Consider the following 27,052-nt stretch of genomic DNA (forward strand, 5'->3'; position numbering starts at 1 on the left):
AGCATTGTGTCACACCAATGCATGTAACATGTTGCCTTGCTTTACTGCAACACAATAGTGTGAATGGGTCATGAAATAAAACTAAAATTGACCATATTTCACTTTAAAGGAACAGAACCTGTTCGGCTAGGTTGACACCTGTGGATGTGCTTTTCATGCGTTTTTTGGTGTCTTTTTGCAGCATGGTTTTTGCTAGTTTTCATGCTTCATTTTTTTTTGCATGAGAAAAGGAAACACAAAACCCTACCAAAATCGCACCAAAAATGCACATACATACATTGTTCATGCTTTTTTGATGTGCTTCCATTAAAGTCTATGACCCCAAAACTCCCTGCACATTTTCCAACAATGCATTGCAGGAAACTGCATAGATGCAAACAGGACCCATAGAAAGCCATATTAAATCGATGATTGTGCATTCCTGCACTTCTGAAAACACATTAAAATGCACGTGTCAACATAGCCAAATTCCTATATAATTAAAAAAACTATAGCACTAAAATACTGTGACCCAAGGGGTATATTTCTAAATGATTTTAATAAAAGATTCACACGTTTTTCCAATTGAATTCAAATGTAAAAAAATATACATATAAATCCTTGGAGGAGGTTGAGTGAATCATGTGTGAAAACTTTTATAAATACACCCCATTAATGTCACAATACTTTAGTGCTGCAGAGGGTTTTTTTTTTTACTAGGAAGAAAAGGTTCTGTTACCTTCAAGTGAAACTATGGTCAACTTTATGTACTGTATAAGTTTATGATGTATGAAAATATATGATAAATGAAATGAATAAATTTATATCTATTAGGGATCGTTCACACTTGACTGTTTTACCAACGCTTGCCAAACGCCCCTATAGCATTTGACAAGCGTTGGTCCGGCATTTGTGGGGCATTTTTTAACGCTCGGCAAATGCTCCTTAAACGCCACATGCGTGGTTTAGCGGCGGGTGCTAGGCGTTTGCCGAGTGTTAAAAACGCTCCGCAAACGCCTATAATGAAGTTTAAATGGTGTTACCGCTCCGCAAACGCCCCGCAACTGCATTGCAACTGCGCCGCAAACGCCGGTGAGGCGTTTGCGGAGCGGCACTATAGACTAGAATAGAAGGCTTCAACGCCTCCTGACTCGACCAGAGGCGTCCGTTTTGCCGCAACGCGATGCTAATGCTCCCATTAGAACAGCACCAATGTGCAGAATTGTCAGAGGCGTTTGGGAAGCAGTAAAAACGCTTCCCAAATGCCTCTCTGCTGCCTGCACACAATGCTAGTGTGAACGTAGCCTTAGGGTTGCACCGATACCGGTACTAGGCGTTTGCACAAGTTTCGGTATCTTCAGGTTTGGTTCTATCAGCTGGCAGCGGGATTCACCAGCTTACAGCTGAAATGTGAAAAAGAGAATGCCAGCTATTATTGGTTGTTAAGGACCGGGCCGCCGCATCCTTAACAACCAATGTTGCTGCCAGCTGAAGTGTAAACAAAACCAGGGGCAGCTGCCGCTGTTGCCATCAGTGTCTGAAGGAGCGTATCTTCACTTGTGGAGTCTGCCATGCATGGAGGGAGGAACAGCCTGGATGCCATGCTCAGCCCACCATGTGAAGACTTTCTTCTCTCTCAGCCTCAGAGCTCCCCTCCTCCCTCCATAGTCTCTGCTGTGTGTGCAGACAGGCAAAACACTTTTTTTTTACTGGAGCCTGCAGTCCTATAGAGCCCATCATTACCCCCTGTGCTGCCTGCCAGGAGAGGAGCACAGCTGCTGACTGGCTAATGAGGAACTTAAGGCTTGACCCTGTGCTGCTGTGAGAGTTGGCTGAGGTTGTAATTTCCCAGAGGGATGACGCACAAATGGTGGTAGACTCATAACATGAACTTTGAAACAGCAAACCCACCATTCAGGGTGCATTCATTTATATCAGGGGTCTCCAAACTTCCTAAACAAAGGACCAGATTGTTGTCCTTCAGACAAGGGGGGCAGACTGTGGCCACGAAACAATGCCTCAGACTTGGTGGTCAGAGGGAGAAAAACAATTACATAGCACCTGTAGTCAGCAGGAGGAGGAACAGTGCTCCATAAATGTTCTTAGTAGGAGACATGGTGCCTCATCATTGGTGTCAATGGGAGCAATAGTGCTCTATTGTTGGTGTCAGTGGTAGAAATAGTGCCCTGTTCTTTGTTTTAGTGGGTGGAATAGTGCTCCATCATTGGTGTCAGTGGGAGGAATGGTGCCCCATCATTGGTGTCAGTTGGAGGAATGGTGCCCCATCATTGGTGTCAGTTGGAGGAATGGTGCCCCATCATTGGTGTCAGTTGGAGGAATGGTGCCCCATCATTGGTGTCAGTTGGAGGAATGGTGCCCCATCATTGGTGTCAGTTGGAGGAATGGTGCCCCATCATTGGTGTCAGTTGGAGGAATGGTGCCACTCGTTGGTGTCAGTGGGAGAAATGGTGCCACATCATTGGTTTCAGTGGGAGCAATAGTATCCTATTGTTGGTGTCAGTGGGAGGAATAGTGCCACTTTGCTGGTGTCAGTGGAAGGAATAGCGCCCTATTGGTGTAAGTGGAAGGAATAGTGTCCTATTGTTCATGTCAATGGGATGAATAGTGCCCCATCATTGGTGTCAGTGGAAAAAATAGTGCCTCGTATCAGTAGGAGGAATAGTGATCCAAGGGCCAGATAAAAGCTAGAAAAGAGCCGCACTCAGCCCTTGGGCCACAGCTTGGAGACCACTGGTTTATATGGAAAATGTATTTATAATAATAATACTGTCCATACAGAATTTGTTGGGAGTAAAATAAATTTTAGCACTAAACTTTTTTATATTCATGCACTGTGGATGTAATTTGCATAACACATATATATGTGTAGTGTTATTTTATTGCTTTTGATATATGATTTACAGTAATTGAAATCTATGTTTAGTGTTGTATTATTAGCTTGTAAATAATTTTTTTATTTTCATTACTTGTATGAAAAAAAAAAAAAACATTTAATACACAGAGTGCTTATGATACAGTCCTCACACTGGGCTTTCTAAAAAAACAAAGCAGAACAGTAGATGTTCTTTTTTTGGCCTTCTAACTACATACAGAGCCTAATGGGGCTTGAGAGGGAAGAAAGTGTTCTGTATTCAGCAAAGTAATAAAATGATTAGGAAGTTAACTCACTTGATTGCACTAGCTGTTGGCTGCTAGTCTAAGAATATATTAATTTGCTAAACTAAAATGAAAAAAAATGTTCCTTTTTTTTAATTACAATAATAAATAGAGAAAATATATACAATATATTTAGTTTAATTTGTATTTGAATGGACTGGCAATGCACCAGAACGCATGAAAAATGTGCCTGCAACATTTTTTGCAACAGCATTGTGGTTTGCTGCAGTGCAGGGGTGTTGTAATATTACATCATGGTGTTATTCAGAATGCATAACGTGTATTGTCATGTGTTGCAATAACGTGCGTGTCACGACAACGCATTTGTATGAAAACAGCCCTAACTGTGCTTTTTTTACTACATGACCTGTATTGGTCTGCTATACTTGCTTCTGTACAGCAACAACCTGTGTCAGTAAGAAGTATTACATAATATACAGCAGGGTGTAGCGCTAAAATGACCAGATCAAAGGATATTATGAAATCAGTGGAACTTGAAGACATCAAGATCCAATAAATAAATAGCTTAAATAGCATAAATGGCATAAGACACGTGTTGTTATTGCATAAAAAACACCTCAAATTAATCAGTTATAAGATGGATAAAACATAATAACAGTGCTCTAACATGTCACTATGCAGTGACTACTGATGTGCAAAGTGCAAATTGAAAGTCCAACATTAAGGTGCATTGGAGATCATAACGATCTTCAGGATCCAGTAATATGATCCAAATAGGGTAGTGATGAATCCCAGGGTATAAAAATTGCGCACTCACCAGATACACAATCAATCTGCGCATTTAGCGATATCAATCTCAGAAAACTGGGGGTCCCCTCAAGGTCTGGTCAGGCCTGGTATCCTCACCCTCCTACATCTGCTGCCAATATTGGTATTCCCGCGCCGTGAATGGTGAAAGCTCCCAGGGAGCCCCAAAAAGAGGAGGCCAATAGCGTGATATCGTTTAAAAGGGGGTCATTTATTGCAACTAAGTCAAAGTAAAACAAAACACACTGACCAGTGACAGTAATCCAAGATGGCCACCGGGACCTAAGTGGTGCCGGTGGCGTCCAGATGCTGTAGCTCCTCTCTGACGCGTTTCGTGCAATAGCAGGTATTGCATAAAACTTGAAAATAATACTGCTGTAGTAGATACATCTAGTGTATAATAATTACATCTGAAAATAGAGAACAGACAGACACAATCCTTACTGACTGAATATTTGATAAATACAATTCATATGCTTCTTTGTCTGTCTTTAGGTTTGGTAGAAAAGCTATTCTGACTGGCTCTTATTTAATGATGGCAGTATCTGGCACATGTGTGGCTTTCCTCCCCAACTTTGTCACTTATTGCACTTTCCGCTGTCTTTGTGGGATCGCTTTCTCAGGAATTACTCTGAACACCATCTCACTTTGTAAGTAATTAAACCATAGTACATAGGATTACATTCAGAAAATAAATCCCATGGTATAGCTTATATTTGTATTATTATTTCATTTCTCTTATTGTTTAATATACTTTATTTTATCTGCAGTAAAGTGGGTATAGGGATTACATTTCCTAAGTGTCAATTAACTTTTTAGAGAATCTATAGCCATTTTATTGTTGTAACATCTGTAATTGAGAAGATCAGCTAGATTTTTATTTATGTATCGCTTATAATTGTATATATAGAGAAGGCCTCCATATCTGCTCATTATTATAGTAGGCTTCAAATACCCCTGGTCTTCATAACTACAGAGTTTCACAGCTTGCATAGGTTTTCAGATTGAAACATACACCTGCCCTTCAAGTTTAACCAAAAGGAAAAAATTACCAAAAGTCTAACGTTGTAAGAACCCTTAACCTGCAGAAGTGACAGAGAAAGCCAGAAACCCCTATAAAGCAATGTTAAGGTGACTAGAGTCTATTTTTTAAATAACAAAGATGTTATACTTACCTGAATTGCACAAAGTGGGTTCTGAACCTGATTGTGGGGGGTCCCCTGCCGGCACTCCTGGCTTTTCATCTTCTCAGTGTGCCACCATAGGAAGTTGCTTCATGGTGGAACACCTCTGGAATCGATCCCGAGCTGCACTGCTCACGTCCATAAACACAAACAGCGTGGCTCGCCACTGCCCTCTGCTCCCCCATCACAGGATTAGGCTGACAGCAGCGGGGGCCAATGACTACTTCTGCATCAGTAATGCCTGTGAGAGTGAGGAGAGCTGCTACAGATGGGCACAGCACTGGATTGAGTAAGAATTCAAGTATAAGGGGGGGGGGGGGGTGAGGGGGAGATACAAGCACTGAAAGGTTTTTTACCTTAATGCAGGGAACGCATTAGCGTAAAAAATGTTTAGGCATTTGAATAACTTTAAGCTTGCTCTAACAGAAAATTACCCTGATTGGTATTTATTTATATACAGTACATGCTGGATCAACATTCTACAGTTATTTTCTTATAAAAATTAATAACCGTTTATAGTTCGCATTAAAAAACATGTACACAGCCCTTTGTTTAGGAATTCAACTGAGCTGGCTAAAAGTAGCTCTTGTGGAAGACTATTTAACATTTTTCACATCCCTTATTATCTATTTAAAGCGGAAATCTTTCATACAGGTAACAAGCTGAGATTAGCAGCTGTCTCTTAAAGGGAGTGCTGCTAATCTCATTTTGTTACCTGTATAAAAGACGCCTGTCCACAGGAGCAATCAAACAATCAGATTCCAAACTCTCCACCATGGCAAAGACCAAAGAGCTGTCCAAGGATGTCAGGGACAAGATTGTAGACCTACACAAGGCTGGACTGGGCTGCAAAATTATCACCGAGCAGCTTGGTGAGAAGGTGACAACAGTTGGTGCAATCATTCGCAAATGGAAGAAACACAAAACAACTGTCAGTCTCCCTAGGTCTGGTGCACCATGCAAGATCTCACTTTGTGGAGTGTCAATGATCGTGAGAACAGTCAGGAATCATCCCAGAACTACATGTGAGGATCTTGTCAATGATCTCCAGGCAGTTAGGACCACAGTCACCAAGAAAACAATTGGTAACGCACTACGCCAACAAGGATTGAAATCCTGCAGTGCCCGCAAGGTCCCTTTGCTCAAGAAAGCACATGTCCAGGCCCATCTGAAGTTTGCCACTGAACATCTGAATGATGCAGAGGAGGACTGGTTGAAAGTGTTGTGGTCAGATGAGACCAACATTGAGCTCTTTGGCATCAACTCAACTCGCCGTGTTTGGAGAAGGAGGAATGCTGCCTACGACCCCAAGAACACCATCCCAACTGTCAAACATGGTGGTGGAAACATTCTGCTTTGGGGGTCTTTTTCTGCTAAGGGGACAGGACAACTGCACCGCATCAAAGGGATGATGGACAGGGCAATGTACCGTCAAATCTTCGGTGAGAACCTTCTTCCCTCAGCCAGGGCATTGAAAATGGGTCATGGTTGGGTGTTCCAACATGACAATGACCCAAAACACATGACCAAGACAACAAAGGAGTGGCTCAAGAAGAAGCACATTAAGGTCCTGGAGTGGCCTAGCCAGTCTCCAGACCTTAATCCGATTAACAATCTGTGGAGGGAGCTGAAAGTTCAAGTTGCTGAACGTCAGCCACCAAACCTTAATGACTTGGAAAGGATCTGCCAAGAGGAGTGGGACAAAACCCCTCCTGAGATGTGTGCAAACCTGGTGGCCAACTACAGGAAATGTCTGACCTCTGTGATTGCCAACAAGAGATTTGCCACCAAGTACTAAGTCATGTTTTGTGAAAGGGATCAAATACTTATTTCCCTCATGAACATGCAAATCAGTGCATCATTTGTTAGACATGCATTTCTTTTGAATTTGTTGTTGCTAGTCTGTCTCTGTGTTACAATACAGCTACCATTCGATTTTTAAATTGATAATTTCTTGTGAGTGGGCAAACATTCAAAATTGTTAGCTAGGAGGGCTGAGTAGCAGCCTGCGTATGATAGCTATCAGGGTCAAATGCAGGTTAGAACTAAGAGGCTCTGCAGATCAGCTTTCTGGAATTTCCCCCTTCTCTAGAACTTTGGAGAAAGATCTAGAAGCAGTGGGCGGAGATGAGGAGTGGCTGGTCTGTACTCTTAGAGGATCCTGGCAATCCTCAACAAGAGGCTTGGCAAGGGGCCAGGACAGCCTGTAAAAGTAACCAAGCCTGCACAGCAGCAGGAGAGTTGGAGGAGAGTTCAGGTGGAAGAGGCAGAAGTTGCCAACTGTCTGCAGAGTCAATAGCTAAAGACCTCCAAACTTCATGTGACCTTCAGATTAGCACAACAACAGTGTGTAGAGAGCTTCATGGAATGGGTTTCCATGGCTGAGCAGCTGCATCCAAGCCTTTCATCACCAAGTACAATGCAAAGCGTCCGGTGCAGTGGTGTTAAGCATGCCGCCACTAGACTCTAGAGCAGTGAAGACGTGTTATTTGGAGTGACAAATCACGCTTCTCAATCTGGCAATCCGATGGACATGTCTGTGTTTACCGTTTGCCAGGAGAAGGGTACTTGCCTGACTGCATTGTGCCAAGTGTAAAGTTTGGTGGAGTCATGTTGGAACAGGAAGGGGCCATCCCCAAACTGTTCCCACAAAGTTGGGAGCATGAAATTGTCCAAAATGTCTTGGTATGCTGATGCCTTAAGAGTTCCCTTCACTGGAACTAAGGGGCCAAGCCAACCCCTGAAAAACAACCAAACACCATAATCCCCACTCCTGTGGACTAAGACTGGGATGCCGTTAAAGTTTATGTGTATGTAAAGGCATGTGTACCAATACTTTCGGCAATATAGTGTATATTTATGTGTGTGTGTATTTAGCATAAGGAACTTAAGACTTTTCAAAGCCTGCAGTTCTAGAGATGCTGTGCCACTGTTCTGCCCTGCCTGTTCTTTGCATTGGTCATGAATGTCATGAAATTTATTGTATCTGGTTCAGGCTATGTCGTTCTGCAATTCAAAGACATTTGCTGCATAGACTGAGACTCCCTTCCTTTCCCTCTAATGTTCAGTGCAGAGTAATCATGTCATTTCCTGCTGACAGAGTGGGAAGTGTGTCTGAAAGTAGAGGATCTTGGGACTTGTAGTCTTACAGCCTAGTTGTACTGTACTCCTCTGCATTATCTGGACTATAACTACCAGAAGTAAGGCAAGCCCAAGGACTCCTGGGCAGAGATATACAGTTGCAAGAAAAAGTATGTGAACCCCTTGGGATTATGTGGAGTTTTGCATGAATTGGGCATAAAATGTGCTCTGAACGTCATCTAAGTCACAACAATAGAAGAACACAGTCTGCTGAACATAATACTCCACAAACATTAGATGTTGCCATGGTTTAATTGCACATAACATGTAAACATTCACAGTGCAGGGAGGAAAACGTATGTGAACCTTTGGACTTAATAACTGGTTGACCCTCCTTTGGCAGCAATAACCTCAACCAAACGTTTCCTGTAGTTGCAGATCAGACCTGCACAACGATCTGGAGTAATTTTGGACCACTCCTCTTCACAAAACTGTTTCAGTGTAGCAATATTCTTGGGATGTCTGGTGTGAATCGCTCTCTTAAGGTCATGCCACAGCATTTCAATCGGGTTGAGGTCAGGACTCTGACTGGGCCACTCCAGAAGGCGTATTCTGTGCTGTTGCAGCCATTGTTTTGTTGAATTACTTGTATGCTTTGGGTCATTGTCCTGTTGCATCACCCATCCTCTGCGGAGCTTAAGTTGGCGGACAGATGGTCGTACGTTTTCCTGCAAAATGTCTTGATGAACTCTGGAATTAATTTTCCCATCAATGACAACAATCCGTCCAGGCCCTGAGGCAGCAAAGCAGCCCCAAACCATGATGCTCCCTCCGCCATGTTTTACAGTGGGGATGAGGTTTTGATGTTGGTGTGCTGTGCCTTTTTTTCTCCACACATAGTGTTGTGTGTTCTTTCCAAACAACTCAATCTTGGTTTCATCTGTCCACAGTATATTTTGCCAGTAGTGCTGTGGAACATCCAAGTGCTCTTTTGCAAACTTCAAACGTGCTGCAATATTCTTTTTGGACAGCAATGGCTTCCTCCGTGGTGTCCTCCCATGTGCTCCATTCTTGTTTAATGTTTTCCTTATTGTAGATGTGTCAACAAAAATGTTAGCATGTGCCAGAGATTTCTGTAGGTCTTTAGCTGACACTCTGGGATTCTTCTTTACCTCATGCAGCATTCCGCGCTGTGCTCCTGCAGTCATTTTTACAGGACGACCATGCCTAGGGAGAGTAGCAACAGTGCTAAACTTTCTCCATTTGTAGACAGTCTGTCTTACCGTGGACACATGAACATCAAGGCTTTTGGAGATACTTTTGTAACCCTTTCCAGCTTCATGCAAGTCAACAATTCTTGATCGTAGGTCTTCTGAGAGCTCTTTTCTGCGAGGCATGGTTCACATCAGACAGTGCTTCTTCAAACCAGTAAACCCAAAACAGGTGTGTGTTTTTTAAGGGCAGGACAGCTGTCAGCAACACATCCAATATCATCACACTGATTGGAGTCAAGGTTGGCTCACTCCTGGCTCCAATTAGCTCTGGGAGAAGTCATTAAGCTAGGGCCTCACATACTTTTTCCTCCCTGCACTGTGAATGTTTACATGTTATGTGCAATTAAACCATGGCAACATCTAATGTTTGTGTAGTATTATGTTCAGCAGACTGTGTTCTTCTATTGTTGTGACTTAGATGACGTTCAGAGCACATTTTATGCCCAATTCATGCAAAACTCCACGTAATCCCAAGGGGTTCACATACTTTTTCTTGCAACTATATATTTTCTTGCTGCATCCATGTTAGCTCTCTTTGCATGGGGACTTGGAGTCTGACAGAGGAGAGTGTGACCTCTTCCCAGGAGTTCCAGGTCACGGTTGCACCAAGTAAACCCTGCTCAGTCTCTCATCATAGTGTGGGGAGACCATCAGCGTTCCGGGGACCACAGTATTATTTGAAGATTGGACCAGGCATCACTGGGCATTGTGCAAATCTCTTCACCGGTGGGTTGACTGCAGGGCTGCTGTTTGAAACTACGGAGCCCTATACAGCCAACCTGAAAGCCCCCCCTCCCCCAAAACACAGTTATGAATGAACACAGTGATCGATACTGATCACTCATTGTGTTCATTCAGGAAAGTAAGGGGCTGGTAAATGTGACATATTTACTAGTCTCTTCCCCCACTCTCCATCCTGATTGATCCTATTGTGTGGTTGCAGTTGCCGGTGGAAAGGAGAGGAGGAAAGGTGGCAGTACTGTGGGGGTGGGGACACACAGGGGAGCCTAGGCAGTAGGGGAAATGTATGGAGCACAGGGAGGGTAATGTGTGCAGTAGGAGGGGCAATTACTGGGACAGATCCCCTGTCTGATTCTCTGCTTTAGCTTAAAGTCAGTGGGGGGCAGAGAAGAAGCCATCTTTCTGCTGCTGCAGAGAGAGCCAAACGGAATCTGTTCCAGTAATTGCTCCCCCAGCCATGCCGATCATCATCTCTGCCCACATCCAATTCACTCATCTGCCTGGGCCCCCTGCTGGCCTTGGCCCCATACAGGGGGACTGGTGCTACCCCCTTATCCATGGTCCTGGTTGACCAGTTGCCCAGAGGCCATCAAGCGGCATCCTGTACTACCAAGATCCAGACAACATGAAGCGGGGTTTGGTTGTGCCACTCTAGAGGTTTGGTGAGTGGGTGTATGCCCAACAATCCTCCTTGCATAGACACTGCATGCAGACAACTTTAATGCCAAAGTTGCTGTTGAGTAAGTACTATCTGCTAATCTTTCATCCAGTTGTTACTACTGCACAGTGACAAATCTGTGCCTTATCATAAACAGGCTAGAATTAAGGAACACACTCATTGGGACTCCTCTATCCAAAGGGACTCCATCTGTGGGGAGGTTGCTGACTGTACATTGATATTGCTGAATTACTGCTTAGACATTTATAGGAGAAACTCCTGCTCAGAGTCTATATGTTGTGTTGTTTATTGCCTGTGGTGTCAGGGCCTAGAGGGAACTGACTGACCAAGGGTCTCCTCTTCCCCCTAGGATCATAGATCTACTGAAGATTTGACGTTGTCTCTGTATATACTGTATATTGTTAGAAATCTGTGAGTGACTGTTTCCCGTAGCCAGAGAGTATATTTGTTGTTTCCTTATTGACTTAATATATCCAGTAAAGTATTTCTTAAATTCTAATATCTCTGTTGGTGTCTGCAGTGACTCATCTAACCTGGTGTTCCAGAGGGATTGAGGTTGTTCTTTGGATTGAGGCAAAGCAACAGGGGACCCAAACATTCAAGCAGCTTCTTTGGCGGTAGCGCTACATGATTTTATATCTACCCAAGTACCTCCCGCTTCTTGACTTATATACACACACACAGTTAATCATACTTGTTTAGAATTAAACCAGTTTCTAAAAGTGGTTTTGCAGTAATATAGGAATGAACATCAGGGTGTTTTATGTATTTGCATGTTTTTAATATCTCTCAGGCCTAGAATGGACCCCACCCAAAGGGCGGACTGTGATTGGCACACTATTTGCCTACAGTTTTACATGTGGACAGCTTCTGCTAGCAAGCTTTGCTTATGGGATTCGAGAATGGCGCTGGCTGCAGTTCATTGTTTCTGCCCCATACTATGTCTTCTTCTTGACTTCATGGTAAGAGGTATAAATATGTAACTTTTTTAATCATTTGGAAAACTAAAAGATCTCCTACATTTTGTTTAATTAGATTGTTAATTGTTAAATTAGATACTTTATAGAAGACATTTGGAAGACAAGGTAAGTGTGTTCTAGAAATACAGAGAAATACAATTGAAGGATAATTTTCCCACATCGACCAGTAGGGTTTCATATTTCAAATGAAGCAGTCAATATAGTTGCTATGAGTAACTACTGCAGTTGATCCAGTTTGTGTTGGTTCAGATTTTTTTTACCTCTGTTTTCTGTAAATCACCCCTAAAAAAAAAATCTCATCTGTCTTTATGGCTCCAGGTTTGTGCCAGAATCGGCTCGTTGGCTTATTGTGAAAGGCCGCTCAATTCATGCTCTCAGAAATCTTCAGAGAGTAGCCTGGATAAATGGGAAAAAAGAAGAGGGTGAAAAACTTACAGAGAAGGTAAATGTTAAATATCTATGTATCTTTTATTTGTTAGTTTTTAATATGTCATCTGCAAGGTTGGTAGGACCATAAAAGACCTGAGAAACACATGACCCCACTGTAAGGCAATTTTACATATAACCTTTTCATATAAATTAAGAAGATATTCAGGAAAAAAGGTTTTTCTGAATTTGAGTATGCCCAATAACAGAGATTTCCACCCATTTCCTGTTTTAACAGGCAGTGAGAAGAAATTTCCCAAAAATGCAGACAGCAATAAATATCTGACAGAAGCTCTAACCCTTTCCACTCTATCCAAGCAAAAATCTTCACACTGTTCACTCTGCTGGTGAACACCTGAAATGTTTTGCTTACACTTTGAATGCATATGAATCTTGATATTACCATGCAGCCCTTTATGCCTACTGTATTCAACAGTAGACGTGAAAGTTGTGTCTGCAATTTAAAGTTAAAAAACCAATGTTGGTGAAGCGCTTCACATAAAGAACTATATATATATATAAAGTACAATGATATCAAAATATAAAATGCATATAAAGTGACCACTCTGTATTGAAAGATACAAATGACTAGTGCTAAGTATTCCCCCCCCCCCAAAAAAAAATATATAAGTACCAAGTGCTGAGAGTGCAAGACAGGTCATGCGTTTGCTGACTAGATCGTGCCAAAATACAATATATGCAAAATAAAAGTAATACACAATGACATTGCACACTCTAACTGAAAGTGACAGGTGCTCAGTATGAATATAAATGTTGGTTAAAGATAAAAATCCACAATAAAGTGCAATAACAAGTGCTTGTCATTTCATCTGCAAACAAACACCGCGATATCAGTGCTTCAATTCTTCACTCCAAACATGATGCGTGTTAGCATGCCACACGTGTATATCATGATCCAAAAGTGGCTGAAGTGCCTCCTCACCTTAACCATGCGACCCCTAAGGGCCACAATGCTTTAAGTAATAATGCTCCACCAGACAGGGGATCTCTGTTATAATTCTCCTATAGTACCACTCAGTCTCCTCTGCCAGGTCACTTATGCCCTCAGATGGTAATACCCCAGTATTGCAGATCTCATACAGCTGGTCTCCCATGTGCTGTGGGTGTACTGCAAGGTGCTGGGTGTCCAAAGATGGCGTCTGCCGAATGTGCGTAACCGGAAGTACGTCACCGCGCTCTACGCGTTGCTCCGCGATGTCACGTGACTTCGTCAGGAACGTAGCGCGGTGACGTACTTCCGGTTACGGATACATTCCAGATACGTTTTTGCAGTTCACACCACACGCAGTTCTGATGCAGTTTTGATGCAGTTTGCCATGTTCCAGTATGGTTCTGTGCAGAAAAAATGCAGCATGTTCTTTTTTTTTTTCTGCACTGGAACCTAACTGAAACTGACTGCACTGGTGTGTACCAGGGCCATTGGAATACATGGAAAATACTCTGCACGCATTTTTGATGCAGAAAAAAGCACACTAAACTGCATCTAGTGTGAACTAGCCCTAAATGTTTTTCCACCTTAATGCATTCTCTACTTTAAGGTATAAAACACCATATTACCTAATACACCCACCCCCATCCCTAAACACTTTCCTGATTTCTCTCAAGATCTAGCGCTCTCCTGGGTGCAGCACCCCTCCTCTCATTTCTGGTTTCACAGGAGACACTGAGAGCATAGGGAGCTATAGGCTCCTACTGTAGTCAGTTAAACCCCTGTGAAGAGCGAGTGGGGGCGTGGCCTACCAGCATTGTGTCTGCATATTGACGCACAAAGCCCAGCTTGAGAGCACATGTGCACAGGTGACTCCATGCTGCCCCGCTTTCCTTAGAAAGTACCTAGAGAAAGGAGGAGTGGACAGCGCTGGCAGTGGACTACGAAAGAAGAGGTAAGGGACTGCTCTGAGCTTGATTTTTGCACAAAGCAGTTGAGTATAACGTCATTTTTATTTTAATTAAAAATAACCTTTAATATCACTTCAAGATTTATAACCTGTCTTTTTAGGCCTTAATCGCTCACATGCAATCTGAGTTATCTAGCATAAAGCAATCTCATTCCCTTCTGGATCTTTTCCGCACTCCTGGAATGCGCCAGATCACAATCTTTCTTATGCTGGTTTGGTAAGTACCTATTTCATGATATTCATTATTCTTTGTCCTTGGAGCTTCTTCTGAGAGTCACTGTACTTATCTATTTACTGTAGCATATCAACATGTGAATTCTTATAATGATATCCTTAATAATGCACAGTCTCTATTTGCTCTTAACATTTAAGGGGTCATTTAAAAAGCAGCGGTATTGTCATAGGGCTTTGTCATCCATACACTGGGACTTAATTTTATTAAATTGAATGGACCATAGTGTGTATAAGAATGAATATAAATACATTCATATTTTGTATTAACCGCTTCCCCTCTGCCCTATAGCAGACGTACTGCTACAGGATGGCAGGGCTGCTCAAAATCGCGTATATATACGTGATTTGCATTTCCAGGTAGGGGGGCGCGCGCTGACTTACCCGATTGCCGAATAACACTGACAGGCTAGAGACCTATATATATATATAAACAACACAGGTCTCTCTCCTGCCAGCAATAACATGCTGCTGTGTATTTCTCTGTACAGCAGAGAAATACACAGCAGCATGTTTACCTAGTAAAACACACACAGCACATTATGTAAAACCCGCACACAGTTAACCCTTTGATCGCCCCAGATGTTAACCCTTTCCTGCCCAGTGTCATTAGTACAGTGTTATTGCTTTTTATTAGCACTGATCACTGTATTAGTGTAATTTGGATGTCAGTGGCAGTTAGTCAGTTCCCACCCATTGTCAGAATGCCCGCTGCAGTCCCACAGTCCTGCTATAAGTCGCTGATCGCCGCCATTACTAGTATAAAAAAATGTAAATTCCAGTATATATACCGCCATCTATAGTATATAACTTTCACGCAAACCAATTATTTTACATGTATTGGGATTTTTTTTTCGCAAAGACATGTAACAGAATATATTTTGGCCTAAATTTATGACAAAAGTTTTTGTTTATAGCACAAAAAATAAAAAATGCACAGGTGATCAAAGAAAGCTCTATTTGTGGGAAAAAAAGGACATACATTTCATTTATGTACAGCATTGCATGATCATGCAATTGTCAATCAAAGTAACGTAGCGCCGTAACGCAAAAAATGGCCTGATCAGGAAGGGGGTAAATTCTCTGGAGGGCAAGTGGTTAAAGTAACACATTTTAGGGATTTCGATATATATTTTTATGAAGATTTGTAATTCTTTGCGAAATATAATGTGCCTTAGCAATCACATAAACATGGGATGACATAGGTGTATTTTGAGTCTTTATTAGGGATGAGCTGAACGCACCTGGGCAGGTTCCATGAAGTATACTGATATTCATGTGTTGAATCTGAACCCCAGTGTCAATGGGAGCCAAATGTTAAGAAACAGTAATGGCATAATAGTCCACGGATTGTCAAAAAAAAGACATGAACATGTACCAAAAAAATAAGCAAAAAAAAAGTCTATAAGATTCAGTTTGACAGGGAACACCAATTTTTTTAATGCTTCAAGTGAAGTAATACAAATTAAAAAATAATTTGAAGAACATGCCTGTGAAGTGGTGCATATGTAAGATGTTTACAACCTACTACAGCAAAATTGACATTTACAAATAAAAAAATTTTGTTTATTGTTGGTAAATTACAGCTTCAGCCTCTTCCGTTTTTAAAAAAAAAAAGCGAAAGGGGATTGATTTAATCTATATCAGACCCTTATCCTAGTTGAGGGTCTGGTATAGATGTTAATAGGAGATGCCCACAAAAAAGGCTTTGTGTTCCCTCTAAAAATACATATGAGACGCTTAACCTTGATGAGGGTCTGGTACGGATATCAAGGGGGGCCTCATGCAAAACAAAATAAAAGCATGGGGGCCCCTCCTAATTCTATCTCAGACCTCTCATATCTGGTATCGATTGAGGTTCTCTCAACATCTAGACTCTTATCTAAGCATGCAACCTGACAAGCAAGCAGCCTCTTTTCTACTGAACCACCCATAGCATATGCCCTCAACATAGCGGTGGGCCGTTGCCAGGGTAGACTTCCCTGGCAAAGCACCTTGTCCCCATGTTGATGAGGACATATGCCTTTTCCCCACAAGCCTGGTTTGGTGGTTGTGGACATTTGTGGCCAGGGGGCTTATTGGAATATGGAAGCCCCCTTTAAATTAGGATTTAAGATCAGTTTGTGGGGGAAGTCGCAGACAGGGGGAATAGTCACAGCCAAGGCAGTTTTTTCCTGTGTGAATGTTTTTTTCTGCAGTTGAACACAGCAGTTTTACAAAAGTAGGATAACTAAAGCAGCAAGAAGATACAACAAAGAACTCAGCTCCACTCTGGACTGACTGCAAGCAAACCAACACTTTGGAAAGCATCCTCTACAAGGATGACTCCAGCTCCCTCTACCCTTTAATATGCCTCCTCTACTCTTCCTTCTCATATTCGTGTCCTCTGTTCTCAAATTCTCATTTCTCTACCCCTTCTCTCCTCCCCAAAGCTTGTACATATCACCCTTACTTTTACCCTCTCCTTATTACTATTCTCATCACGTCTTGCAAATACTTAACCCACATGCTGACCCAAACACCAGCACAGGGTGGTATACAGTATGTACTTGTATACATCACACTTCCATCTTACTTTCCTTGCCCTCCTTCTTCTCCTTATCCTGGTCCTCCAGTGTCTTAGCCCCACACCCGGCACCCTCCTTCTTCCAGCAATAGCAACAGTCCACTCAGTTTAATATCAATCCCCCACCCCTTCTAATGTACCCTTCGGAATGGAATATACGCTTTTTTCAACAAGCTCACCTCTGTCCATGACCTTTTTGTCTCCCACTCCCTTAACCCACTTGCAATTACTGAAACCTGGTTTCAAGCATCTGACTCTGCCTCTCATGCGGTCCTCTCCCATAGAGGCCTCCACTGGACTCACTCACCCAGACACAGTGGTCGGAAAGGAGGTGGAGTTGGTTTGCTTCTATCCCTACTGAGCACCTTTCAAGTCCTTTCTACTCAGCCTTCTCTATCCTTCTATTCTTTTGGGACTGCATTTGTCTGTCTTCTCACATTCTCTAAGAATTGCAGTGATCTATTGGCCTCCTGGACCAGTGTCACATTTCCTTGATGACTTTTCTGCCTGGCTACCCTACTTTATCTGCTCTGAAATACCCACTATCATCCTTGGTGATTTTAACATACCTATTAATGTTAATAGCACAGCTAATTCTCAACTTTTCAACTTTACCTAATCTTTCAACCTAACACAATATACACAGTCCTCCACTCACTCTGATGGTTATACCCTTGTCCTTGTATTCTCCGATCTCTGCACTCCTGGCAACCTCACCAACACCCCCTTTTCTTCTTTCTGATCACAACCTCATCACTTTCAGAATATCCTTGTCTTCAACCACCTATCTCTCCAAGCAGCAGACAATTACGTGTAGAAACCTTCTCCACTTCAATCCATCTCTTTTCTACTATGCAACTGACCACCTCTATGTCAAAATCTCTCCCTTTCCTTTCCTAAGCTGGCCACTTCTGTCTACAACAGTTTACGCTCATCCTACGCTGGAATCATTTGCTCCTCTCACTACGTGATGTATCAGGTCCCGACCATTACAACCTTGGCAGACTGATGACACTAGAAATGTTAAGAGTCATAGTTGTGCACTGGAACGATTGTGGCGTAAAAACAAATCCCAGCAAGCATTCACTCTATATAAATCTGCCCTCTTAAAATACAATTCCACCCTCCATGTTGCCAACAAGCCTACTTTGTCAGTCTCATTAATACTCTGTCATCCAGTCCTCATCATCTCTTCTCTACTTTTTACTCTCTACTTTCTCCACCTCCACCCAATAACTCGCTCACTGCTGACGAGATTGCCAATCACTTCAAAAACAAAATTGATTCAATTTGCGGGGACATCTCCATTGCACAGATATCTATCCCACTCAACACACCCTGTACAAAGCCACCTTCAGCGCTTTCCACTTTGACCTTGCTACTATTGAAGAGGTTGCTAAAGTTTTCTCAGAAGCCCTCCTTAACCACCTGTCCACTGGACCCAGTTATCTCACAACTACTACGGTCACCCTCTTCTTCTATTCTATGCTCCCTCACTCACATCTTCAATTTCTCCCTCTCTACTAGCACATCCCCCTCCCCTCTAAAACATGCACTGATCACCCCCATACTTAAAAGGCCCTCACTGGACCCCACCAGCCTGAACAACCTAAGACCCTTCTCTTTGCTCCCATTCATGTCTAAACTTATAAAATGCCTTGTCTACAACCGTCTTAACTCCTACCTCACTGACAACAATCTTCTTGACCCCTTACAGTCCAGCTTTCGCTTACTCCATTCCACTGTAACTGCCCTACAAAAACTTAAGAACGATTTACTAACTGCTAAAATCAACAGCCACTACTCTATACTAATACTACTAGACCTCTCTGTGGCTTTTGATACTGTTGACCACCCCCTCCTCAATAAAATAACTCCACTCTCTTGGCCTTCAAGACTCTACCCTCTCTTGGTTCTCCTCCTACCTATCACAGCGCTCCTTCGGTGTTAGCCATAACTTTGTTTCCTTCTCTCCACTTCCTCTATTTACTCCATCTACACATCCTCTCTTGGTCAGTTGATTATTTCCCATGGCTTCTAGTACCATCTCTATGCTGATGAAACCGAAATCTATCGCTCTACTATTCACCTCACTCCTTCAGTCTCCTCTCACATTACTAATTTATTAACTGACATATCAGCATGGATGTCACACGACTTCCTCAAACTCAGTCTTTCTAAAACTGAGATCATAATACTCCCTCCAGCCCGTGCTCCCTCCCCTGACTTCTCCATCTAGATCAATAATACAGCTATCAAGCCATCCCCTCATGCCAGGGTATTTGGTGTAATCCTGGACTCTGACCTGTCCTTTCAGCCCCAAATCTGATCGCTGTCCAAATCTTGTTGACTTAACCTCTGTAACATTTCCAAAGTACGCCCCTTTTTAACCGTTGAAACCGCTAAGCAACGTATTCACTCCCTTTTTATCTCTTGACTTGACTACTGTAACTCCATCCTCCCAGGCCTACCTGTTCACAGGCTATCCCCTCTTCAGTCTACCATAAATGCTACTGCCAGACTCATCCACCTTACCAACTGTTTAGTGTCCGCCACCCCTCTATGCCAATTCCTCCACTGGCTTTCCATTGCCCAATGAATAAAATTCAAAACATTAACAATAACATACAAAGCCATTCACATCTCTGCCCTCTACATCACCAATCTTGTCTCCATATATTACCCAAACTGCCCTCTCCACTCCTCTCAAGACCTTCTGCTGTTTAGCTTCCTTGTCTCCTCCTCCCATGTTCATCTACAGGACTTCTCCAGAGCTTCTCCCATCTTCTGGAACTCCCTACGCCAATCTGTCGGGCTATCTCCTACTCTGTCCACTTTCACGCGATCTCTTCAGGGAAGCCTATCCTGCCTTCAACTAATTACCATATCTTTTATTTCTCCCATCAGTTCATCCCCCACAGTTGTTACCTTTTGTTCCACCAGCCCCTCCCTATTAGAATGTATTCTCCCGGGAGCATGGCCCTCCTAACCTTCTTGCTTTGAATTTGTATTGTTGATGTATTGTCTTCTTTTATATTGTAAAGCTCTGTGCAAACTGTTGGCGCTATATAAATCCTGCATAATAATAATAATGTCTGCCCCAAGACATCAACCCACCCCCACAAAATAGGGGGACACTGTACCCATATTCATTCACCACAACATTTAAATAGTAAATAAAAACACGACACTTTTCGACAAGCTATTATCATAAATAAAAAATAAACAAAAATATCCCATGATGTACATACATTGTCAATCACACCATTCAGTGAAGCAGATCATCATTAATCACGATTGCCGAAGGAACAACTGATCCCCTTGCTACACTCGCTGCAAATTACAGTTCTTCTTCCCGCCACTAAATGTAAACAAAGGAGAATATGGGATACTCAATGATGTCCTTGTCCAAATATGGCCATGGCCATATTGCTTGAACTAGATGGACGTGTGCCTTTTTTTTTTTTCAACCAGACTAACTATGGCATTATTTGGTTAATGTCATTGCCCAGATATGGCCATGTGGCTATATTTGGGCAATAATGTCAGCTACTATGTCTGCCTCTTTGTTTACATGGTTAGGGATTTCCAGCCAGCAAATAGATGGGGCAGGGTGATGTCACTGGTTGTTAAGGGCACAGTGGGTGCAGACAACCCTTCTTCCTGAACAACCCTTGACAATGGAAAAAGGGAGCTGTCATATATACTGTAGTAGCGGTAGAAATAATGTTACTATATATAACATTCAACGCCCACTGAGTGGGTTACAAGCTTGGACAAATGCTTGAAGAAGTAAACTGTATTCAGACTAAACTTTTAACGCATCCCTTATCTTCATGTGAGATAATATATGGAAAAAATTACAAAAAGTTAGAAGTAGTGGCTTAATGCAGTTACTGTCTGTCTGCTTAAAGGAAAAATATAATGGTTTTATTTTTAGGTTCATAGGTTTTGATCTGATGTTTATTATGTAATCTTACGATTTATATATTTTTCGTGAACATTTAATACATGGAACTCCCATGACAAAGGATTCCCAGAACACAATGGCTTTGCTGAAGAGAGTACAGCAGAAGCTGTTGGCCTGCTTTACTTTCTTTCTCTCTCTCTCTGCTAATGGAGAAGACCAAACATAGCAGGATAGAGGGAGAGTTAAAGAGGAACTTCTTTCTCTTAACCACTTGACCTCTAGAGGATTTACCCCCCCCCCCCCTTCCTGACCAGGCCATTTTGTGCGATACGGAGCTGCATCGCTTTAACTGACAATTACGTGGTCATGCAACACTGTACATAAATGAAATTTATGTTGTTTTTGTTGCACAAATAGTGCTTTTTTGGTGGTATTTGATCACCTCTGTGTTTTTTTTTTTTTTTACGCTATAAATAAGAAAATACAGACAATTTTGAAAAAAAAAAAATTTTGCTATTAAATATGTCCAATAAAACAATTTAAAAAATCAAATTTCGTCATGAATTTAGGCCAAAATGTATTCTGCTACATGTCTTTGCTAAAACAAAATCCCAATATGTGTAAATTGGTTTACGAGAAATTTATAGCGTCTACAAATGGCGGTGTATATACTGGAACTTTTATTTATTTCATACTAGTAATGGTGGTGATCAGCGACTTATTGCGGGGCTGCCACTGACATTCCCAGTGACACTAATACAATGATCAGTGCTAATAAAAAGCACTGACACTGTACTAATGACACTGGGCAGGAAGGGGTTAACTTTTGGGCGTTGCACTGTTTTATTTTGGAGACATGCTGTTTTGTATTTCTCTGCTGTGCAGAGAGATACAAAACAGCATGTCCTTTCTGGCAGGAAAGATACCTGTGTTGTTTACACACAGGCCTCTCCCCTGTCAGCTTTACACGGCGATCGGCAGGGGAATTGGCCAGGACCCAGTGATTAACATGACTAGCCGCCAATGGCGTCGCAGGTAGGGTGGTGTGCACACGTGCGTGCGCTCCCTACCTGGAAATGCAAATCACGTAGCAGTAGTTCTACTATAGGGTGGCGGGAAAGTGGTTAATCAACATTTACTATTTTTAATCCTAATGGTGCTAGCATTAGTAAATGGATATAAAAATATATTATGGTTACTTGTTTTTTTAATTTTTTTCAGTTATTTCCTGGTTTCCAAGCCAAGGAAAATTGTCATACATCCAAAGAATCTTCAGCAGGGGAGAAGGGGTTTTCTCAGCTAAGCACACCCTCCTGCCTGCATGCCTGAGCTGAGGGCAGATGGATTATAGGAAGTAAATGCTACATGAATCATCTGCCCTTAATCAAGATGGCCATGGCCAGAAATGCTAGGGGTGTTTTTTGCAGTGATTTCTCAGCAAAATAGTATAATATATAAAGTATGGAGACATGGATGTATGGGTGACCTGGCTTTGAATATTTAAAATGAATTAGTGTTTTTTGATTGTGGCGCTCAGATGCAGTGTAGTTCCACTTTAAGGGAAAATTTAGTCATTGCTCTGACAGATCCACATATTCTTTTAAACCTTTTTGAATACTGAGCTCTGTAAATTTTGGCTTATTTTAGCAAAAAAGATTAGGAGACACAAGTAAACAAAAAAAAAAGCCAAGATTGCCACCTGCTGCTTGCATATGAAAATTTCAGTAAACATATTTACCTTTTAATAAAGTAAAATTACATTTTAAATTCTGACAATATTAAGTTAACCCCTTCACGCCTAAGGGTAAAACAAATCTACCGTATTTTTCGCTCCATAAGACGCACCTGACCATAAGACGCACCTAGGTTTTAGAGGTGAAAAACAAGAAAAAAAAATATTCTGAACCAATGGACTGCAGACATAGTACAGGGGATGACCAGAGACTGCGGACACAGTACAGGAGATGACCAGAGACTGCAGACATAGTACAGGAGATGACCAGAGACTGCGGACAAAGTACAGGGGATGACCAAGAGACTGCGGACATAGTACAGGAGATGACCAGAGACTGCAGAAACAGTACAGGAGAAGACCAGAGACTGCGGACACAGTACAGGAGATGACCAGAGACTGCGGACACAGTACAGGAGATGACCAGGGACTGCGGACACAGTGCAGGAGATGACCAGAGACTGCGGACACAGTACAGGAGATGACCAGAGACTGCGGACACAGTGCAGGGAATGACCAGAGACTGCGGACAGTGCAGGGGATGACCAGAGACTGCGGACAGTGCAGGGAATGACCAGAGACTGCGGACAGTGCAGGGAATGACCAGAGACTGCGGACAGTGCAGGGAATGACCAGAGACTGCGGACAGTACAGGGGATGACCAGAGACTGCAGACAGTACAGGAGATGACCAGAGACTGCAGACAGTACAGGGAATGACCAGAGACTGCAGACAGTACAGGAGATGACCAGAGACTGCGGACAGTACAGGGGATGACCAGAGACTGCGGACAGTGCAGGGAATGACCAGAGACTGCGGACAGTGCAGGGAATGACCAGAGACTGCGGACAGTGCAGGGAATGACCAGAGACTGCAGACAGTGAAGGGGATGACCAGAGACTGCTGACCTTTGGGGAGGGAGGGGGAGCGGGTACCTGAATTTGACAGGTACCCGCTCCCACTTCCGCGGAGTTGCCTTCCCTCTTCTTCCCGGGCCGGCTTCTGTGACAGCCGGGTGCCCACTGCGCAGGTGCAAGAAGCGCTTCGCTTTGTGAATGGCCCGGCGCCTTCTGTGACCTTTCATGTGTCCCAGAAGACAGCGGATCATTCACAAAGCGCAGCACATGCGCAGTGGGCACCCGGCTGTCACAGAAGCCAGCGCGGGAAGACTGTGCAGCGCTGGAGCGAGGAACAGGTAAGGCCCTGCAGGAGAGAACAGCTGAGCGGCCGGCCCGGTATTCTGACATGGTGGCGGCAGAAATACCGGACCGGCCGCTTTACATTCGCTCCATAAGACGCACTGACATTTTCTCCCCTTTTTGGGGGGGAAAAAAGTGCGTCTTATGGTGCGAAAAATACGGTAAATGCCTAAGCACAATTCTGCAACATTGATGTGTTAGTAAAACCGTACATATCATCACAACTACTTTGTACATCCAGGTGGATTATACCTTGTTTTTTTCAGGACAAATTGGGCTTTCATTTGGTGGTAAATGGTAATGGATAGCTCTTAATTTTTTTTTTATTATTAAAGGAAAACTGGGCCAAAATAGTAAAAAAAATATTTTTTTTTAATTTAACTGTGTGTTTCTTGTTACGACCATAACCTACCACCAAAGAACAACCCAAAATACATTCTCCAGTTCTTGATGATCGCAGCGATACCATATATGTGTATGTTATTTGTTGTTTGTACCCGTAGTACAGTCCAGAAACAACAGTGCGCATTTTGTTTTTGTCTTTTTTTTTATTTTTTTTTTACATAAAACACACTGTCACTGACATTGACATTAACACTAACTGACACTGATACCAATTTTTTTTTTAAATCCTGACCTTTGACCCTGACCTTTGCCCTTGACCCTGACCTTTGACCCTGACCTTGACCCAAACACTAACCCTGGTACTGAACTAGATCAAACCTTGATCTAGGTATTTTTCTTTATTTTTTCTTTTATTTTTTAATTATTTATCTTTTTTTTTTTTTTTACAAACTTTTTTTTTATCTCTCTATGTCAGGAGTTCGAGAGATACAATGTATCTCTCTTCTCCATTCATAGAGAGAGAGAAAACAAGGGGGCCGGGCTGCACACTGATTGATCACTGTGATAGCCAATCAGAGGCTATCACAGCGATCACGTGACCCGGAATCGGGAGTCCCGGGTCCCGATCGTTAGAACGGGACCCGGGGCTCTCAGTGACACCGCGGTCTTGGTGCTGGGAGCGCGCCGAGCGGCGCGCTCCCAGCACAAAGACAGGTACGCAAATATGCGGCCCCACGGAAAAAAGCCCAGGTCCGTGAGGCCGCATATTTGTGTTACGTCGGCGTCAAGGGGTTAAGGAGTAAATATATACAAAATCACCACACAGTACTTCCAATAACATTACTATCAAAAACGGTGTGTCTTGTGTGTCTCTGTGTCTTGTTTTAATGACTCATAGATGTGCATTAAATAAACGTTAGAAAGCCGCTATGGTCTCTCCCATACACATGCTCTGCTTCCTGCTTTTCATTGCTACACTATAATTGTGATTTACTGCTTCTTTCTGTAATGCAGGTTTATGACTTGGCTAACTCTATAAATAAAAAACACCACTTATGTGACTGATATGTTATCTCAGCAGTTGCTGGAGGAAGTACTGTATCTAGTGATTTTGCATATATTTTTTTTAATTATTTTTGCCAGGACTATATATGTATTATCTCACAGAAGTGAGTACACCCCTCACATTTTTGTAAATATTTTATTATATCTTTTCATGTGACAACACTGAAGAAATGACACTTTGCTACAATGTAAAGTAGTGAGTGTACAGCTTGTATAACAGTGTAAATTTGCTGTCCCCTCAAAATAACTCAACACAAAGCCATTAATGTCTACACCACTGGCAACAAAAGTGAGTACACCCCTAAGTGAAAATGTCCAAATTGGGCCTAAAGTGTCAATATTTTCTATGGCCACCATTATTTTCCAGCACTGCCTTAACCCTCTTGGACATGGAGTTCACCAGAGCTTCACGGGTTGCCACTGGAGTCCTCTTCCACTCCTCCATGACGACATCACGGAGCTGGTGGATGTTAGAGACCTTGCGCTCCTTCAACTTCCGTTTGAGGATGCCCCACAGATGCTCAATAGGGTTTAGATCTGGAGACATGATTGGCCAGTCCATCAACTTTACCCTCAGCTTTTTTAGCAAGGCAGTGGTCGTCTTGGAGGTGTGTTTAGGGTTGTTATTTTATTTTTTTATTTTATTTCAGGTACTTATATAGCGCCGTCAATTTAGGCAGCGCTTTACACATACAGTATATATTGTACATTCACATCAGTCCCTAACCCTCAAGGGGTGTACAATCTAAGGTATGTTATGTTGGAATAATGCCCTGCGGCCCAGTCTCCAAAGAGAGGAAATCATGCTGTGCTTCAGTATGTCTCGGTACATGTTGGCATTCATGGTTCCCTCAATGAACTGTAGCTCCCCAGTGCCGGCAGCACTCATGCAGCCCCAGACCATGACACTCCCACCACCATGCTTGACTGTAGGCAAGACACACTTGTCTTTGTACTCCTCACCTGGTTGCCGCAACACACGCTTGACACCATCTGAACCAAATAAGTTTATCTTGGTCTCACCAGACCACAGGACATGGTTCCAGTAATCCATGTCCTTAGTCTGCTTGTCTTCCACAAACTGTTTTGCGGGCTTTGTTGTGCATCATCTTTAGAAGAGGCTTCCTTCTGGGATGACAGCCATGCAGACCAATATGATGCAGTGTGCAGCGTATGGTCTGAGCACTGACAGGCTGACCCCCCACCCCTTCAACCTCTGCAGCAATGCTGGAAGCACTCATACGTCTATTTTCCAAAGACAACCTCTGGATATGACACTGAGCATGTGCACTCAACTTCCTTGGTCGACCATGGCGAGGCCTGTTCTGAGTGGAACCTGTCCTGTTAAACCGCTGTATGGTCTTGGCCACCGTGCTGCAGCTCAGTTTCAGGATCTTGGCAATCTTCTTATAGCCTAGGTCATCTTTATGTAGAGCAACAGTTTTTTTTTCAGATCCTCAGAGAGTTCTTTGCCATGAGGTGCCATGTTGAACTTTCAGTGGCCAGTATGAGAGAATGAGAGCGATAACACCAAATTTAACACACCTGCTCCCCATTCACACCTGAGACCTTGTAACACTTAACGAGTCACATGACCCTGGGGAGGGAAAATGGCTAATTGGGCCCAATTTGGACATTTTCGTAGGGGTGTACTCACTTTTGTTGCCAGCGGTTTAGACATTAATGGCTGTGTGTTGAGTTATTTTGAGGGGACAGCAAATTTATACTGTTATACAAGCTGTACACTCACTACTTTTACATTATAACAAAGTGTCATTTCTTCAGTGTTGTCACAT

General features: G+C 42.7%; 1 protein-coding gene across 3 annotated transcripts in view; it reads left to right on the plus strand.

The window, feature by feature from the left end:
- Positions 1-27,052, plus strand: part of LOC149441392 (solute carrier family 22 member 6-A-like) — a 65,195-nt gene that overhangs the window by 23,020 nt on the left and 15,123 nt on the right. For all 3 annotated transcript variants that reach the window (XM_089657400.1, XM_089657401.1, XM_089657399.1), the window contains 4 exons: positions 4,420-4,574; positions 11,677-11,845; positions 12,182-12,305; positions 14,310-14,425. In XM_089657400.1, the coding sequence (XP_089513526.1) occupies positions 4,420-4,574; positions 11,677-11,845; positions 12,182-12,305; positions 14,310-14,425 (564 nt within the window). The remainder of the gene's footprint in view (positions 1-4,419; positions 4,575-11,676; positions 11,846-12,181; positions 12,306-14,309; positions 14,426-27,052) is intronic.

Source organism: Staurois parvus, unplaced genomic scaffold (genome assembly GCF_062004578.1).
Source record: "Staurois parvus isolate SC_StPar_1 unplaced genomic scaffold, SC_StPar_1.0 ptg000989l, whole genome shotgun sequence".
Taxonomy (NCBI): domain Eukaryota; kingdom Metazoa; phylum Chordata; class Amphibia; order Anura; family Ranidae; genus Staurois; species Staurois parvus.